Consider the following 20,233-nt stretch of genomic DNA (forward strand, 5'->3'; position numbering starts at 1 on the left):
AATAAAATAAATTAAAAAAAAAAGAATTTGAAAACAACTAAGATCAGCTCTGGCCAGTGTGGTACATTTGGTTGGAGAGACATCCCATACACCAAAAGGTGGTAGGTTTGATTCCCAGTCAGGGCACATACCTAGGTTGTAAGTTCAATGCCTGGTTGGGGTACCTGTAGGAGGCAACTGATCAATGTTTCTTTCTCTCTCCTTTCCTCTCTCTAAAAATAAAAAAACAACAACACAACAGCTAAGATCGTACTATATGTAAAAGAAACAATTTTGACAGAAAAGAATACAAATATTTTTAAAAAGACAACACACAGATGATGATAAAATATAGACTGCTGGTACACATTTATTCTTTTATTGCTAAACATCAAATGCCAGCAACTATGGTATCTTCAAGTTAAATCCTATGAATGAATTACAACACAGTCAAAAGATTTAGAGAAGAAAATCTCTGTGCACCATTAGTATATGGACATTCAATAAATACCATAGGACAAACTGATGACTGAGAGCTACATATCCATGAAGTACAAGTTTACAATTTACTATTAGAACAGACAATGACCTACAAGAGTGATTATCAAAAGGTCAAGTTTAACTGCATGTCTTTTCAAACTGAGATGCTGAAAGAAATATATACATTCTTTACAGATCGTAGGTGATTTTTTTAAATCCTCAAAAATGTAAACAATGCAGAGTAGGAACACTGAAAATAAAATTTCACTGAACAAAATGACAACACAAAAAGAACACTTTCTTCAAAGCTTCAAAATAATTCAGTTTTTCTAATTGCTCTACAGAAATCAAAATGGATTATTTTCATAGAGATGATAATCTTCCAGGGACACACAGACCTTCCGAGTTATTTTTATGTTAACATATATTTACAGTAAATAGTCAATAGTTTTTATAGCTTACTTAAATAGATACATGCTTCCCTAATGCATAAATAACACTAATTATCACCCATTCAACCATATTTATTAAGTATTTATGATGTCTCATGCACTGTGTCAGGGATGCAAAGAGGAGTATGACATGGTCCTTGCTCTAGAAGTGCCCACAATCAAGCTGAAGAGACAACACGTAACATTTCTTTCCTTTCTTACAGGATGAGGCCATTTGTATACAAATAGGACTGATCTGCGCAATTCCCAAATCCTGACCCTATGGAGCAACAGACCAAGGTGTTTAAAAGCTACAAGAAAATAATGTGGTTGGAGATTTTTTTCACCCAGAAAACAAAATTAATGGGAAGGATTTTTTCTATTAAAATTTTTCCTCAGTTTTTAAAAAGCTGACCTGCACATATACATTTTCATTAGTAAATCACTTAGCTCACGTATTCGAATTAATTATGCAAGTATTTCATGGTATTCCCCAAGTTCTACCTGAACAGGTCTGAACATTACTCTGCTAATACACTTTGATCCTGAATGATTGCGTAACAAACACAACAAATGCGTTTTTCCTAGGATAGACTAATAATTTGTATAGTTTTAGTAGTGCTAATAACTGATAACCTGGAGTCATTACTTAAATGTTAAAATCATACTCAATATATAATTCGTTTAAGAAGGCAGGCAAATGTGTAATACAATCTAAAGAGTTTGTTAAAAATGATTAAAAACTTTTAGTACCTGAACAGCAACTCATTAATCTGAAAAAGGTGAACCCCATGGAATACCTCACTTACTGAAGAAGTTAGATACATGTCTGTTAGTGTTCCTGAGTGTATGAGGAAAGGACATATTTGTCATCAAAGTACAGCATGCTCATACACTTCTGAACTAGGCGGGGCTTTTTCGGCACAAGAGTAGGTTCCTAGGCTCTGGCAAATCCACGTTGGTACTCATGTGAAGCCATTCTCACTGTGCTACCAAGTGTTCTGTGGACCCAGTGAGGTAGCTCGGGTGAAAGATGGAAGGCCAGGACTAGATCTTTTATTGCCCAACACAGAGAAACGTGGGAGCTGCTGGTGAGGACAGAGCATAGCTCAGAGCTTAAGGCAGTTGCTTCTCGAAGACAGGAACCTGGGAGCTAGGACTCAAATAGCCCCAGCAGCGTAAGAAAAAAGGTCTACCCTGGAAGGGTTCCAAGCTGTGAAGCTCTGCAGAGAGTGGTAATCAGGACCACAGAGGTCCTGTGGTGTGGCTTGTGATCTGTCGAATGACCCAGCTTAGTTCTGAGGTTCAACCCTAACTGCTCCAGCTCACGTGCTGCAAGTGGGAGACACTTCCTGCAGCTGATTCTAAATGTCAAGGCCAAGTGCTGCTGTGAGGGAATGGGGATACATTAGCAAAGAGGTAACTTGTGGGGCAAAACCTGTTTCAAGGTATCATAGGCCCTACTTCTTACTTTGTTCAATTATTTGGCATCATTTGACAAAGATTTTCCCTTTTGGGTCAGCAGATTTTTTTATAAAACTTTATTAATTGTAATCAGACCTCAGTTATCAGAAGATAAAACAATACGCCATTAAATTTTAAAATATTTTTCAAACAAGACAAAGGACAAGAGGTATAGGCCGAGAAAATGCTCCACTTCCACTTGGCCAAAGTCTGGTCTCCTTTAAATATGGATTAATGATGGTTTTTCAAGAAGTTTCCCCCAACTAATTTTACCAAATTCTGTTCTCCTTTTAAACTACTGAGACAATACGAAGTCACACAAAATGGTTTAACAAGACTCTGCGCTTGTTGAGAAATTGTTCCACAAGCATCTGCAGATTGTAAGTTCAGTCTTTGAAACTAGGATGTAGTCAAGGACTATACCTTGCGTTTCTTCTGTTTATCCCCATCCTAGCATTTGGATACTCTGGCTATAGGAGGAGCTTAAAAGTTGTTGGCTAAAATGTAATTTTAAGGGAACACTTTATATTTCATACCAAGTACTGGTTTTCAGTATTGTATATTATAACTCACAGATTCTGTCAGATGAGTGCCAACATTACCGTGCTGTAACCATCCAGAGCCCCAGAGTCACGTTGGCAGCCAAAAGTATACTGCCACCAAGCAAGATGAAAAATCCTATCAGATCTTTCACATCATTGTCTCCAATCACTGAGGTAAGAGTAGCATCCAGGAACGAGTTTAAAATCCACTGTCCATCCAAAGCAAAGCAGGGCACTGCATTAACAATAGCCAGAGCTCCTGAGAGAGAAATCAGGTACCTGGTTAAAATCAGTTAAGGAGCCGATTGTGAGGTCTGAGTGGAAATCCCATTTCCAGGATTCAGGAGAAGATACTTTACTAGGACTGGATTCAAGATGACAGGTGACTTCCCTCCTTTCTCTGAATCTGTGCCTACCAGTACAGGCCATTCCTTCTTGGATCTCTACTATTTAAAACAAATAACATATTATTTCTAAGTTCAAAAACCTTAACTAGAAAACTAAAGGCCAACCATTTGTAAACTAAGATACTCTATAATGAACTCTAGGAGAGACTAAGTCTTTTCATTCTTTAATGATACAACAAGGAAAGGAATTTGGAAGAAATAAGAAATAAAATTATTTTTTGATCCTTATAAGCATTATTTTCCATTAGGAAACAAAGGTTTTGGCCCCTTGAACGCTATTTTACCATCATCTATAAGGTTATAGCATAAATATAACTATAATGTAAATATAACTCTATTTTACTATAATCTATACGTTTATAGTGCAAATTCCTGAGATAAAGCTGCAATCTACAAGATACAATCTTGCCCTAACCGGTTTGATTCAGTGGATAGAGCATCGGCCTGCGGACTGAAGGGTCCCAGGTTTGATTCTGGTCAAGGGTATGTACCTTGGTGGCGGGCACAACCCCAGTAAGGGGTGTGCAGGAGGCAGCTGATTGATGTTTCTCTCTCATCGATGTTTCTAACTCTCTATCCCTCTCCCTTCCTCTCTGTAAAAAATCAAAAAAAGAAAGATACAATCTTGATTGCACACATTTTTTAGTAACTGCTCATTTGTTTTCCATTTCATTGTTTCCCAAATCACTGAGGAAAGGAATTAAAAAAAAATTGAAAGTGGCAAAAGGAAACCCTCCAAACTGTTCAGTTTATTCAAATTCTACATAATAATATATTTTTTTAAAAAGTTCACCTTATATATGCAAACATAATATGCTAAAGAACACAAGAGATTTTTGTCCTCTGAATCCTTTTTTAGTAGTGGAAACGAGTCTGCTCTCCCTTATGTAGAGCTAGCAGGCCCGGAAAAGGCAGAATTCATTACCTCACTAGTAACTGCAGTTTTCATCCTTTATAATTCAACTCTCAATTTGTATTCTGGGTTCCTTTCCTTTTGTGCCCTTAAACTTCCTCTTTCCCTTTCAATCTCTCTCCTCCCTCTGACTTCTTCCCTCCTAAGTTGATGTTTTTCAACTTAAAGTTTCTTTTTTAGTGGTTAGTAATTAATTGATATCTGTAAGGTTTATGAATGTCTATTTAAGGTAAGAAAGATCAAGTTCCACATAACACATTTTTAAAACATTTTCACACCGGAAAGGATACTTGACAAATGTCTCCACAACCACAGGCAGATCTATGCTTAGAAAGTTAAAACGTGGGATAAAACTGGTGATGCTCACTAAAAGAAAAATAAAAGGAATAATGCATATTATTCATATAAACAACAGCATTATAAATTTTACCATATAATAAAAAATTGGGCTAGCCTATTAAATTGGTTGAGAAAGCCTTTTCCAAACATATGATACAGGCTTTGTACCACATATGAAAACAATCAATTATTCTAAGAACATCTAATAAAAACACTGGAATACAGAAAATCATGCCCCAATATGCACTTATATTTTGAGGTGAGAATAAGATAAAGTTAACTATATACCAAATATGAATACCAAACACAGACTGATTTAATAAATACAGAATTTACATCAAGAGTCCTTACCCTTTCAAAGAGGTATAATCTTAAAGTTACATTCACTACAACTATTAGGCTACTTAACCTTTTTGGTCTCGGTTTTTTCTTCATTGCTGAAAAGAGGATTAAGACTAGAGAATTTTTAAGGTCTCTTCCACTATGTGGATTCCAGAATCCTGTTCTTGTTCAAAATATTTAAAAACTTTCTTGTAGCCCTAACCAGTTTGGCTCAGTGGATAGAGCGTCGGCCTGCAGACTGAAGGGTCCCAGGTTCGATTCTGGTCAAGGGCATGTACCTTGGTTGCGGGCACATCCCCAGTAGGGGGGGTGTGCAGGAGGCACCTGATCGATGATTCTCTCTCATCATGATGTTTCTCTCTCTCTCTCTCTCGCTCTCTCTCCCTTCCTCTCTAAAGTCAATAATAAAAATATATATATTTTAAAAGCATGAATTGTATGATATGTAAATTATATTTCAGTAAATTATTTAAAAAAGGTACACTAAAAAGCTTAGACAACAAAAGGAGTTAGACTATAGGATCTTAAGCCACATGGAGAAGCTCTATACTGTTCAAATAATTATGCTGCCCAGTTTTGAAATTATGTTAACATAAAATTCATGTGTCATGCACAAATTACTTTATTGTCATATCTCTATGATCCCTGGCATTCTCTGGGGTATGCTGCTCTTGTCACTACTTTTGGGTGCTTGGATAAAATTTAATAAACTTTCAAAGAATATCTAAGGGACCAGCTCTATGACTTGGGCATAAGTGGAAGAGAAGGAAAAATGTATTACTTTCCAAAGGCAGGCATGGGATTCAGTTCCATCTTGCTTTTATAAATTCAGACTATTTTCCTACTGCCTAAATTTTATTTAATACTTAAGAATAAGTTAGCAACACCTGAAACTAATATAAAATTGTATGTCAACTGTAACTGATAATTTTTTAAAATTAAATATAAGAACAAGTTAACAAGACTTTGAAAAGTGAGCAAATTTATAACAAAAACTAATGCAATATGGCATCTTAATGATTTTCTGAGGATCTACCACCATAATACTCACCTGTGTAGTGCAGGTGCAGAGGATGTCCTACGTACAACATATCGATTTGGGGTGGGTGTTTCACTTTTATTAAGCGGGTGTGAGTTTCCAAAGAAGGGATTATGCAGAAACTTGAACTTGAGCCTCTTTTACAGTCTTTATTGGTTCTACAAACTTGGGTGGCTTCAACTGCTTTCCGCGCAGGTAGACATGTATGCTACGAATAAAATATTAGTCAATACTAAAAATGATTTATTAAAAGAAAATCACCAAGTCCTTCAATATCCTTCAATATCTTTAATGTCACCTAGCATATGAGGAAAGAATTTCATGTAAAAAATGCCATTTATGTGCACCTACTATAAGTCGGATTCAAGTATTTTACTTTGTCCAAATACAATATTACCACTATAAATTTTTAAAGATTCTCAGATGAAATGTGACACATGAAATGCAGAGATTTTAATAAAATGATACAAAGTAAAAGGGAGAGAAGTTTTCATAGATTCCATTTTAGCTCTATCTGCTTATCCTAATATATAAAAACCCTGGGTCTGTCATGACCGGAGGCTCAACCAACCAGAAGTCAGTCCTGCAGTCAGTGCTGGGTTGCCATTGTGACCCAGCACTGACTGCTGTGGCTGCAGTCCTGGTAACCCAGCACTGACAGCTGAAGGGGTTGAGAATCAGGCCCAGAGAGAGGCCTGAAGAGAGAAGTAGGGTCTGATCCATAGCCTCTGTGGCAGATGTTGATCAGTACTTGCCTCTCTCTTTCTCTCCATCAGCCGCACCTCCAATTCTCTCCAGGCTTGCAAGGGGCTGTGATCAGCCCCGCCTTTCTGATCAGGCCCCATTGATAGGCCCAGAGACCCTGACTGGTATAGGAACCAATCAATCAGAACCAAATCAGGGTGAAGTGTGAGGAGCCAATGGCTGCCTAAAAGGCAGAGCTTTTGATGCTGACTGGCATAGAAACCAACCAATCAGAACCAAATCAGGGTGAAGTGTGAGGATCCAATAGCTGCCTAGGAGACAGAGCTTTTGACGCTGACTGGCATAGAAACTGACCAAAAAGAACCAATTGGCCAGCAGAGGAGAGCAGTTGGGGGCAAGATCAGGCCAGCAAGGGAGGGCAGTTAGCAGTGATCAGGCAGGCAAAGGCAGTTAGGAGTGACAGGCTGGCAGGGAAGGGCAGTTGGGGGCGAGATCAGGCCAGCAAGGGAGGACAGTTAGCGGTGATCAGGCAGGCAAAGGCAGTTAGGAGTGACAGGCTGGCAGGGAAGGGCAGTTGGGGGCAAGATCAGTCCAGCAGGGGAGGGCAGTTGGGGGTGACCAAGCCATCAGGGGAGGGCAGATGGGGACGAGATGAGGCCAGCAGGGTAGAGCAGTTGGGGGCGACCAGGCCGGCAGTGGTGGTCAGTTAGGGGTGATTGGGCTGGCAGGAAGAAGCAGTTAGGGGCAATCAAGGCAGACAGGCAAGCAGTTAGGAGCCAGCAGTCCCGGATTGTGAGAGGGATGTCCGACTGCTGGTAAATCGGCAGTCAGACATATCCCGAGGGGTCCCAGATTGGAGAGGGTGCAGGCTGGGTGAGGGAAACACCCCCAGTGCACGAATTTTGTGCACCGGGCCTCTAGTTATATAATAATTATATCAGACAAGCAAGACAGCTTCAGAGACAACTTACCAAACGCTTATTAAAATTATTTCTGTAGGAAAAGCACACATCTGTGAGGCTTTGGTTGTTACAGCATTCGATTGAACCATCTAGCCGTTTGTATGCTGAAGAGAAATAGTTTATTAGAATCTGTTATATAGAATGACATTTGTCATAAAAATTTTGCTTTCAAGACAACAACAGTAAGATGCACATGAATTCAGAAACAACTGGATAATTCAGAGCTCAGCTTGATGGCTACTCACTGCAGAGTTTGGTTTTACATTACAAAAGATATATATTCAATCTGGAATTAAGAAGCAGCACTTACTCTAGGTTAGCTGTCTTCATATAAACTGACCCACTCGTAAAGCTGGAGCCCCAGTCTCAGTGGGCTTTATAATAACTCCGGCTGGTCAAGTACAGACATTTAATGAGCCACTGTTAGCTGCCCTAATGTCACTGATCAAATATCACTACTGATCCCCTGCATGGCTGTATTAGCAAACAAAGTGGGCCAAAGGGTGCCCAAGAGAATCTCATCCCTAAGGAAATCTCTATTATATCACATACCTACCTCACCTCCAGGCTTACCTTGGGGCTTTCCTTCTGGAACCAGGGCAGCCCAATTTGACCCCACAGATGTGTACACATTTGCCTATACGCCAATAATCAAGTTACCATTTTTGAACGATAATAGAAACTGTTTATTCCCACTATTCACTTATTGTTTTAAAGTTCTTTGGTAGACTGCTTCACTGGTATCTGGGGCAGAATAAGGAAGCTAAATCACCGACACAGGTAGTATAAAAAGTATTTTCCATGTATTTATATTTTGGAAGTTTCTCGGCATTCAACACATCAAACTTGTAAAGAATAAATTGATATATGTGAAGGACCAATTAAATTTAGAATCTTACATTCATACGGCCATATACTCAAATAGGCTGAAGAAGACATTCAAGAACAAAGTTACTATAGTACTGCAAAAACAAGTACTCTTTCCAGTACAAAAAAAACCCCCACCAAAAAACCAAAAAACAAAAAAGGTTTTCTATTTCAAGAGTGTCTTCAGGAACACTGGCATGAAAATGTTAGTTGATATGCAATGTAATTTTATAAGGACACTGTATTTCAGCCAAAGGTTTTTGGTTGTTTTTAAATAGTTTTTTTAAACTAGATTCTTTAAGAATGACAACTTGTACTGGCTACACTGGATCTTCCCCAGCCACTGCTGCTCTCTCTTCTTGGCCAATACAAAATAAAGAACAAAACAGGTGAAGCAAACTAACCAATGCATCTACTTCTCCTCTGCAATGGTTGGCTACATGGGCAGTTTTTTTTTTAATCTCTTTTTAATTTCTTTATTGGTTAAGGTATTACAAATATGTCCTCATCCCCCCATTAACCCTCAACCCCCCCCCCCCTCATGTTCTCATCCCCCTGTTGTCCATGTCCATTGGTTTGGCTTATATGCATGCATACAAGTCCTTCGGTTGATCTCTTCCCCTTACCCCCACCCTCCCCTACTTTCCCTCTGGGGATTGATAGCCTGATCGCTGTTTCTCTGTCTTTGGATCTGTCCCTGTTCATCAGTCTATCTTCTCTAGTTTTGTTTTTTTTATCATAACTGAATAGATATTGAAATCTGGGGTGACAGATCATATTTAAAATATGAAAGCAAACTGCGAATATGTGACGGCACTGATAAACCTGTGCCTACAATCACTCATCAGCACAATGATAAAGTATAAGGCAAAAAGTTATTAGAATTTTTTAAAAAAATCAACACAAGCTAAAACCCTCAGTGTTCATTTTGGTCAGCTGCCAAGTCCCACCAATATTTACCTCCTAATCATTTTTCTATCACCATCTGTTCCCACTTGAGTGTAGACTCCAATTCCTTCTCACCTCACCCATCTGAACAAAGTCCTAATGAGTCTTATTTGCTTATCATCTAGCACGCACGTACAAACCTGTCCTACACACCGAATGTTTCAAATTAACCTGCCAAGGTAGAACTACAAGAATGTGACTCTTCTAACGTAACATTTCCAAACACTCCGCACTGCTCCCAAATAAAGTCTAAATTTCATAGCCTAAAACTTAGCCTTTCATTTTTTATCATCTTATCTCATACTATTCTTTTGCTGAACCAAATTCTTAGCAGGTCCTTGAGCCCCTTCTAGTCTTATGGTGCCATGGTTCATTTCTAGCTTGGCTTCCTGAAATTAAACTCACTGTTGAGGACCAACTCAGGACTCCTGTTATGAATTTTGCCCTTAACTTCTCAGTTGAGACTGACCACCATAGTTCCCACAACTCCCAATGTTTCTGGTCATTACTTACATTTAACCTTGTACTATAATAATGTAGGCATACTGTTTCTTTCCCTAGAAGCTCCTTGAGAAAAGGTTTCTCAGAAACTTATATAAGGTAGATAAGTCAATATGCATCAAACACTTAAATGATGTTCTATACCACTTGATTTTGCTAGTAATTATTTTTTAAAATTTACATCTGATGCTTGATCACTAACTTTCCTTGGAGGATAGTATACACTATAGAATGAAAGTCAAGAATTTGATATTACTACAGAATGTGTTGATAAAGCATGTGTGATAACCCAAATGCTTAAAGGGGGCAAGCAAATCCTATATAATAAAAGCCCAGCGACTGAACGACAGAACGACCAGAATGACTGGTTGGTCAGTCGCTATGACGTGCACTGACCACCAGGGAGCAGACACTCAATGCAGGAGCTGCCCCTGGTGGTTAGTGTGCTGCCACAGTGTGAGCGCCGCTCACTGACCAGGATGAATGGCTGCTCCTGCTGCTAACCCCACCCGATGGCAGGAACCCAGGCTGCGATCATCGCCTACTTGCCCCAGGTTCCTCCTCCTCATTCCCTGCCACCTCTGGACTCGCAGAGACCCTGGGGGCTAGGAGGCGGGTTTGTGGCCGCCGCGGGACTGAGGCCTACTCTACCGCCTCTCAGTGCTATATTTGTCCCTGGGCCCGGCCCGACCAGGTCCCCTGGAGAGGCGAGTGCTCCGGCTCCATGGAAGATGCCAGACCAGGGAGCAGCTGCTCAGAGGGCAGGTCCACAGCTGCTTGGCTGACCTGGATGAGAGATGCTCCCACAGCGGGCTGATCCCCACAGGCTAGCCCCCACCAGTGCACCAATCCCAGGCACCAGGCCTCTAGTATCAAATAAATTAAGTGGATAGTGTGTGGAAAAAAATAGGAAGTGATGGGGACTGTAATGAATTAGAAAATATATATACTATTCTAAGGGGTTAGCAGCCAGGCTACTCAACTTGGGGCCCAGTCTTGATAGTTCCTCCATTTTATTCCAAAAGGAATCAGAAATCTGGACCTTCATGTGAACCCTCTTGAATTTTAAATATTAGCAGCCAGTTAAAATTTTTATAAATATATTGCAAGCCAAACCAAATACATGTGCCAAGGCTGGATTTGGCCTCTAGTCTACCACTGATTTTCAACCTCTGGGTAATGGCTGATTCTTATGGTGATTTTTCCAACCAAAACATGAATCCATGGCTGTGGCTATTCTGACAAGATTAAGTATCTCCTGACATGCAGGGTTTTCCACTAAAAAGTTAAATATTTTGTTACCAGATGAGAAGTAAACTTGATATTTTTGTTTATCAACTTTTAAAAAGTTGTGAGTCTAAAATATCTTATTTTAGAATCTTTTCTACTGGATCATATTAAAGAACAAGTTGCTGAACCAATTTCTGGAACTCAATTCTTAACCTATAAAGTGGAGACGCCATAGAAAACTTTCACATTAAGGTACTTCTATTAATCATGAGAAGCCAATCCAATTCTGCTTTGGAAAGAACATTCAAGACTGTAACGGGAGGTCCTAGACTAGAGGCATTTATGGGTTCAATTTAACTTGAGTTAAAGATTAGAGTTATTCCATATATATCCCCAGTCTGGGAGACAATTAGGAAATTTAAGACCAGATTAGTTTCATAATTTCACTATAGGGAGAACCTGCATATTCTGAATGTACCCTAAGGTGGGGCTTAAGATAGTCTTAGACATCTCCTAGTCTTCAAAGGGTAGTCTAGACCAGAGGCGATTTTGGAATAAGGTTGGAGAGAAACTTTTTCAATCTGTAGTTCACAGTTCCTACTACTACTACTTTCTATATCACTAAAAGGAACTGAACAATTTTCTTACCCTAGCTCATTAAACACATAAATGTAGTTAGAGCTCCAACACAGGGAGAAGGAAGCCTATTTATTCTTAGTTCTACAGCATCACCTAGTAATAAGTAGTTTAAAATTATTTATAACACACATATTCTCTTCAATTTAGGATAGCAAAGAAATCTTAGATCATTACTTGATGTTCATAATGGAAAAACAGACACCTTCCCCCGCCCCCCAAACATTACAGAAGATTTGGGCCTAAAAACAATCTGGGTATTTAAAATATGTGGAAAAGATCCCTGCAGTTTTCCTTTTATTATCTTAAAGATATGTAAGAGAATAATATTCCTGTTGCCAGGCAGTTATGGGCATACACCCTCACTTCTTCTGAACAGGAATATAGGTTATTCAAGGGGAATGTCTGAGTCTGGGCTCACAGCTTCATTTTAGGAAGCAGTTGCCTTCAGTATTCAGTATCATTCTCCTTAAAATGCAGTTAAAATGCTGGACTTGCTGAGTATAGTCTTTCTTACTCAAGATAGTGCTTTTAGAAAATAAAAAAGAAATTTTGCTTTATGCATATATGATATAGAATGTCCTGTCAAACTAAAGAGAGGAAAATAGCCCCCACCCCAAAAGAGCCAGACTAGTTCTTGTCTGTAACTTTAGTTCCATTCAACTCACTAAGTGGCATATGAACATCCAGCACTATTAAAAGCAAAGGCTTAAATGTGAAAGGAAGGAAAGTTTTTGTTTTCTGTTCCAACTGCAAATAAACCAGAGATCTATTACAGGTGCAAAGAACTCTAAGCCCTCACCCACTGTCCTTTTTTGGACCTCCAGGCAAGGCCATTCAGTCTCCAAGGAGTGTCTGGAATAAACTCCTTAGGCTTACCTCATGCATCAAGGGCAGAGGTAAAATTAACCAGCCTTGGCTCTGTTGGTGACATTCATAGTTCAGCAGGTTAATGTTTAAAAATAAAAAAGAAAGGATTAACAGGGAAAAAAAGGTCTCAAAAATTTAATAAAATACACAGTCATTTCAGGCAGATTAACCACATTTTTTTAATCTGTAAAAAAAGCTGTTAGTATTTTAAGGAGAATATCTAGTCTACTTAATATCTTAGGGAATATCTTCATAATTTTAATAATATACCAGGGAAAGTCAGGATATGAAATAAGGTGACAGAAATGATTGGTTGGGAAAACTTATGAGCACTCAGAGTCACATCTTTCCAAGGTGCCTTTATCATTTTGAAAGTAATATAAATTCCTAGAATTTTAATTATGTATACTGAATTCCATTCTAAATTGAACATGAGTCACTTTTAGATTATTGGCTACTATGTATTAGCATATTTGGTTCTAGCACTCCCCTGCATTCATAATAAAAGATAACAAAGGTGTCAAGATACATGTAAAATACTATCAATCTATAGCTTTCTTAAATATCCACAGTCCGGGTGCTCAAGCCTGCCATTAGAATTAATCTAGGGAAGCAGGCTGGAAGAGGTTAATGGGGGGAAAAGGAGGACCTATGTCGTATTTTCAACAACAAAGATTTTTAAAAATTTAGCATATACTTTAAATTACACTTACAGCCCTAACCCATTTGGCTCAGTGGATAGAGTGTCAGCCTGCAGACTGAAGGGTCCCAGGTTAGATTCCGGTCAAGGGCATGTGCCTTGGTTGCGGGCACATCCCCAGTTGGGGGTGTGCAGAAGGCAGCTGATTGATGTTTCTCTCTTGTCGATGTTTCTGGCTATCTATCCCTCTCCCTTCCTCTCTGTGAAAAATCAATAAAATATATTTAAAAAAAAATAAATTACACTTACAGTTATTAAGATTCCTGTAAACTGTATGTGTGTGTATATATATATATATATATATATATATATATATATACTCAATTTAAAAATGGTTAAAAAGAGGTACAAGTTTATCAGATATAATCATAATGTAAAATCAATATGCATAGTGTACTGCAGCAACTCCTAAGGAGATGAAATTGATATTGAAGAATTATTTTGGGACTGATTTTTTTATTAGTATGGAAGAGTAATGCCTGCCTTAGGTTTTTAAAGAAATACTTCAAGAATATAGCATATGACTCATAATAGTGAAATATTCTAAAATTTAATAAGGAAAGAGTTTCAGAGTATCTCAAGGAAAATTTTCATTTACATTCTGACAGGAAAAGGAAAAAACCTCAAACATCTGGAATACAGATATCCTAAATAAAAAAATTCTATTGGAGAGAACTTTATTTGTCCACTGTGTCATTTTGGCTCTTGTAATTCAATGTAGAGTATACCAAATTTAGAAAAATTGGAGGAAAATGATAAAGTACTTCAGAAGTAAGAAATAATGGATTATTTTTCTTAGAGGAGAACACATTGTGGGTTACATACCAACCTTCTGTCAACTGAAAATTTGGGAAGATGGTAAGTGGCTCTTGAGAATAGGAAAAATTGACAAATATTTCAACCTTAAAGAATCAGGTTAGCCTACTGAACAATCAACATAACCACGAGGGAGACAAGCAGACACTGTTTGCCTCTACAGGATGCGACAGGAAGTAATGAGTGCTACCTAGGAGTATTTTTGCCCCCCACCCCCATGGATCCTGATTATAATCAAGCCTCTAAAGGAAATATGGGAGACATCTGGATATATTAATGACATCATGAGGATAAGATATAACCAGACAAATTCAGAATATGGGAAATTCAACAAAACAAATGACTCCACTTTCTTCAACAAATATTTAAAAAAAAAAAAAAAGCCAGGAAGAATTGTTACAACTGAAAAGACATACCATCCAACTGAAACAAACCAACTATAAAAAAATGGTTATGGAAAAAAACCTAACAGGGAAAACCAACTAGATATTAGGAATTATTGTTAATTTTGTTAGGTGTGCTACTAGTACTCTGGTCATGTTTAAAAAGTCACCATCTGTTAAAACATGATAAAGCTTATGGATGAAATGATAGGATGGCTAGGATGTACTTTAAATATTCCCCACAAAAGTGAGGTGATTAAATAAAGAAAACTGACAAAATGTTGATAATTGCTGAAGCTCAAAGAAGGATGCATGAGTTTCTTTATACTACTCTCTTGATTTTTATGAATGCTTGAAAAAATTTTACAATAAGAAGTTATTTAAAATGGGTTATACATGCAAAATTATATTAAAACTTTAAAAATCAGTTCTTCCTGCTTTGCCATTGTTGCACACAGCACTTTAGTAAAGTTATTCTTGATTATTAATCGCCAGAGGCCAAGTGCATAAAATTTGTGCACTGGGGGGGGGGGGGGGCGGGAGGTGTCCCTCAGCTTGGCCTGCACCCTCTCCAACCTGGGACCCCTCAGGGTATGTCTGACTGCCTGTGGGATCGGGCCTAAACTGGCAGTCGGACATCCCTCTCACAATCTGGTACTGCTGGCTCCCAACTGCTCGCCTGCCTGCCTGCCTGCCTGCCTGATTGCCCCTAACCTCTTCTGTCTGCCAGCCTGATCACCCTCTAACCCAGCCATGGGCAAACTATGGCCCGCGGGCCGGATCCAGCCCGTTTGAAATGAATAAAACTAAAAAAAAAAAAAAAGACCGTCTCCTTTTATGTAATGATGTTTACTTTGAATTTATATTAGTTCACACAAACACTCCATCCATGCTTTTGTTCCGGCCCTCCAGTCCAGTTTAAGAACCCATTGTGGCCCTCGAGTCAAAAAGTTTGCCCACCCCTGCTCTAACTGCTCCTGTGCCAGCCTGATTAATGCCTAACTGCTCCCCTGCCGGCTCTATTGCCCCCAACTGCCCTCCCCTGCTGGCCTGACGGATCCTGCGATCCGAAGGCCTGGGCAAGGGCGGAGCCAGCGATCGGAGGGAGATGGGGGGCCCCTGCCCAGGCCCTGAGGCTGTAGGCCTGGGCAGGGGCAGAGCTGGTGATTGGAGGGAGCCTTGGCCAGAGGCGTTAGGCCTGGGCAGGGGCCGAGCCGGTGATCGGTGTGAACTACAGAGGAAACACCTTTTCTGACCGCTCAGCTCCCTGTATGCCACTGGTAATATTCTTAGTAACTTGGGTAATAAGAATCCAAAGAGGTGACACCTAGGGTTTTTCCACCTCACTCCTGGAGAAAAAAATGAAGGTCCGCTGCTAGAGGGCTAAGAAATGTCATATCCTGCCCTAGCTGGTTTGGCTCAGTGGATAATGCCTCACCTGCTGAACGCAGGGTCTGGGTTCAATTCTGACCAAGGGCATGTACCTAGGTTGCAGGCTCCTTCCTGGCCCGGGCCCAGGTCAGGGCTCATGCAGGAGGCAACCAATCAAAGTGTTCCTCTCACTTTGATGTTTCTGTCTTTCCCTTTCTCTTCTACATTCTCTAAAAATCAATGGAAACATATCCTCAGGTGAGGATAAAAAAAATAATAAAGAAATGTCATATCCTATGAAAGACACATCTTAAAAATGCCCAAAGAAAGTTGTCATTTTTTCATGGTGAAGGGACCGGAGTCCGTGTTGATGAAAAACCCTTGCTGGCTGCGGTGACTGGCAGTGGCTGCAGTAGCGGGGTGATGGGGCTGATGCCTTCCCCTGATCAGCCCAGTCATCTCCCACAAAGGGAGGCCAGACTGCGGCTTAGGCTCACTCCCCAAGGGGAGTAGGGAGCGGGCGTAAGCCATCAGTAGGACATCCCCTGAGGGCTCCCAGTACCTGAGAGGGGGCAGTCTGGGATGAGGGACCCCCTCCCCCAGTGCACAAATTTCGTGCACCAGGCCCCTAGTTTTATATAAAGAGTTGGGAGACTGATTTTTCAGAGCTAAAAGAACTCAAAATAAATTTGGCAGCTCCTGAGAAGAAACTTGCTTCACCCTGCCACCTGCTACATGGAACAACAGATCTGACTTCAGGGGATATTTTCGGAAGCCAAGATTACTTCCTTTGGATGCCTGCCACATAAAATAACTCTACCCCAAATAGCTTTGGATATGCCATCGTCCATACAGTACAGGGATATTTAATTACTGGAATTTAGTTAATTGGTCATGGTTGAGCTGGAATGCTGACTTAACCCAAGCTTTTTCCTTTAAAGAGTTTATTTAGAAAGTATCATAGTATAAACAAATTGATTGCAAAGAACATACATTTAGCTATCTTAAGGGAGCCTAGGCATACTGTTGCTTATTTCTAAAAGTGATAGTAAAAATGGCATGAATTATAAGGATGCTAGCATTGATGGTAGGTAGCATGGCCTATTTTTTTTGCTCTGACTCAGCCCTGCCTACTTCCTTCTTTGGTTTTTAGGTGAAGTTAATCCCATTTTTTTTTTTTGGTAGAGAAGTTTTATTTATCACATATGTTAATACTGTATTTATAGCCCTGGCTGATTTGGCTCAGTGGATAGAGCGTCAGCCTGTGGACTGAAGGGTGCAGGTTTGATTCCAGTCAAGGGCACATGCCAAGGTTTCCGGCTTGATCCCCAGTGTGGGGTGTGCAGGAGACAGCCGATAAATAATTCTCTTTCGTCATTGATGTTTCTATCTCTCTCTCCCTCTCCATTCCTCTCTGAAATCAATAAAAAATATTTAAAAAAAAATACTGTATTTACTGCAGAACAGTCACAGAAAAGAGCAGGCAGCAGGCAGGGATTAGCAATGGCAGGGTTAGGCTAGCATCTAGTACACAGTAGTTGTTTAGTAAGGACTTGTCACTGCTTCTCAAATGCCAACTCTTGGTACAGTAAACTGACTGACTTTTTACGTAGATGCATGCCTGTTTTGGATATCACAATACACTTTGAACAATTAAGGATTTTATTCCATTTTTGTTATTGTTTTTGTGACTTGTCTATGAGTTAATAGAATAGTCAAAACAAGCCTTGACCATTTTTTGGTGTTTTTTTTCCCCCTCTCCCTAGTTATCTTTAGAGGTTAGGTATAGGTCCCCTCCCCCCACAACAGAATAGTATTCTTATTCGAAGTTCCTAAGACAATTCCAGCATGCAAGAGCAACGGGGACATAGCTGGAAGCAGATGAAAGGTAGCCATCACCTAAGGGTAATATTTCTATCGCTGTTGCACCTAGCATCCTGCGACAGACCGGGTCCTCTACCTTGCCCTCTCCATTAAGCCTATTAACAGGCAGGATCCTCATTTGCTTCACAATAGTGCTTTTACCAGATTCTCCTCCACCCAGCAGCAGTAGACCTGCTTGTTCTGCAGTTGCTTCTAGATCTTTTTATTGGCCTTCTCCTTGATGCGGTGGTCCTTAGTCTTACTGTTTCTGACACAGCCCATGGCGGCGCGGGGTGGGGGGAAGAGGATACAGAGAGGTGGGGGAGGGGAGACGGGGCAGGGGTGCGACGGGAAGATAGGTGGGGTGGGGGGCTGGGGGAGAAGGCATGGCAGGCCCGGCAGGGGCTCTGCTCTTTGGTAAAGATTAAGATTACGACGGGGGGGGGGGGGGGGGGGGGGAGTCGGACTGACGACGACTGCGACAATGACTGGCGGACTGGGACTGTGACACGGACTGCAAGCAGCACAGGAAGGGTAGTATCGTGTTGGTGGGATGGAGGGGAATGAGCCGCTCCCTCGAGCAGAAGCCAAAGGGACTGATGACTGGTTCGGGCCCAGGAAGAGCATAGCAGCAGCTGCTCTAATCCCACTCTTCATACAGAAGCAGAGGGTCAGCCTCCGGAAGGCAAATGATTCACAGTGAGCCTCTACAAGGACTACCTAGGAGCAGAACTGAAACTGCTTCCAGTTAGGGCCCTGTAGTGGGGCTGCAATGTTCCCCTGGTCCCCATTACCAGGACCTGGAAAAGCTTCTCTAGTTCTCTTGCCCCAGAATCTTTCTATGAGTTAACAGGATAGTCAAGACAAGCCTTGTGGAACTTCCTATGCCCACGTTTTCCATGGGAGACATCAAATCTTAAACATGGACTGAAACATCGATTTTAAATCTTAAAAATCTTTTTCTTAAATATATTTTATTGATTTTACAGAGAGAAAGGGACAGGGATAGAGAGTTAGAAACATCAATTGCAACCAAGGCACAGGCCCTTGAACGGAATTGAACCCTGGACCTTTCAGCCCACAGGCCGATGCTCTATCCACTGAGCCAAACCGGTGATGGCAATCGTAAAAATCTTTACATGGACCTTGACTTCGTGTTAACCTAACCAATGAAATCTTTCACTCATGAGAAATAAAGAGGTATCCCTTGAACAGTATTTGACAAATATCGACACACATAAGATTATGGAATCAGCGTTATCTTACGCAGGCATGGGGCAAAAGTACCATTGCTTCCATCATGGCAAACCTCTCCTGATGAGAGCAGTATTAACAGAAACAAAATCCAGGAGTGGCTGTGAAAATATCTTCCAGAGGCATGGGGTTTCAGTGTTTTTTAAATCTGCCCCAAGCCACAGACTAACCACATTATTAATAAGTCAATGGGACCTTCAGATCAGAGGAATATCAATACTGTCACATGGCTACCTTTCCAGACTTGTAAGCAGTTCAAAAACTGCTTTGGATGATGCTTTCACCAATATCACTCAGGAGGCAAAAATAGTCCAGCAATTTGATTTTCTTCAACTCTATTTTAGACTCAAAGGCAACCATTTCAATTTCATCAAGAGAAGGTTAAAGGGGATGATAGATTGCCACTGAAAATAGTTTGCAAAGTGATCATGAGTTACATGTTTAAAGAAACTTAATAAAGAATCTATAGAGTGTGTTGGCTTAAAAAAAAAAAAAGAGAAGCCAAAACCGGTTTGGCTCAGTGGATAGAGCGTCGGCCTGCGGACTGAAAGGTCCCAGGTTCGATTCCGGTCAAGGGCATGTACCTGGGTTGCGGGCACATCCCCAGTAGGAGATGTGTAGGAGGCGGCTGATCGAAGTTTCTCTCTCATCGATGTTTCTGACTCTCTATCTCTCTCCCTTCCTCTCTGTAAAAAATCAATAAAATATATTTAAAAAAAAAAAAAAAAGAGAAGATACCACAAGTTTAGTACATTCACCTTGAAACTCAGCAACATCCACATGATTTAACTCTTCCCTAGGCGGCCAGGCATGATAGGTGACTCACACCTGCATTTTTGAAGTTCACCTTTTGCCCATTGCAGAACAAAGTGCCACGATCCAAGGTCTCTGCCACCATTATACTCACTGACTTTGTATTTCTAATACTCATAACTATAAACCTACATTTGCCTACTTCTGTACTCTGTCCATCAGTACAGTCTACTTTAGCGATCTTGACCTCTACCAAACTAGGGAATTCTTTTTAAAAAAAATATATTTTATTGATTTTAGAGGAAGGGAGAGGAGAGAGAGAGAGAGAAACATCAATGATGAGAGAGAATCATTGATTGGCTGCCTCCTGCATGCCCCCTACCGGGGATCGAGCCTGCAACCCAGGCATGTGCCCTTGGTCGGAATAGAATCTGGGAC

General features: G+C 40.4%; 1 protein-coding gene across 2 annotated transcripts in view; it reads right to left on the reverse strand.

The window, feature by feature from the left end:
- Window positions 1-318: 318 nt before the first annotated feature.
- MBTPS2 (membrane bound transcription factor peptidase, site 2) overlaps window positions 319-20,233 on the reverse strand; it is a 58,616-nt gene continuing 38,701 nt past the window's right edge. For both annotated transcript variants that reach the window (XM_036305074.1, XM_036305073.1), the window contains 4 exons: window positions 7,613-7,707; window positions 5,949-6,144; window positions 4,507-4,582; window positions 319-3,175 (listed from right to left, as the gene is read on the reverse strand). In XM_036305074.1, coding sequence (XP_036160967.1) covers window positions 2,953-3,175; window positions 4,507-4,582; window positions 5,949-6,144; window positions 7,613-7,707 — 590 coding nt within the window. In that variant the 3' untranslated portion in view covers window positions 319-2,952. The remainder of the gene's footprint in view (window positions 3,176-4,506; window positions 4,583-5,948; window positions 6,145-7,612; window positions 7,708-20,233) is intronic.

The sequence above is a fragment of the Myotis myotis genome, unplaced genomic scaffold, assembly GCF_014108235.1.
Source record: "Myotis myotis isolate mMyoMyo1 unplaced genomic scaffold, mMyoMyo1.p scaffold_m19_p_4, whole genome shotgun sequence".
In the NCBI taxonomy this organism is placed as follows: Eukaryota; Metazoa; Chordata; class Mammalia; order Chiroptera; family Vespertilionidae; genus Myotis; species Myotis myotis.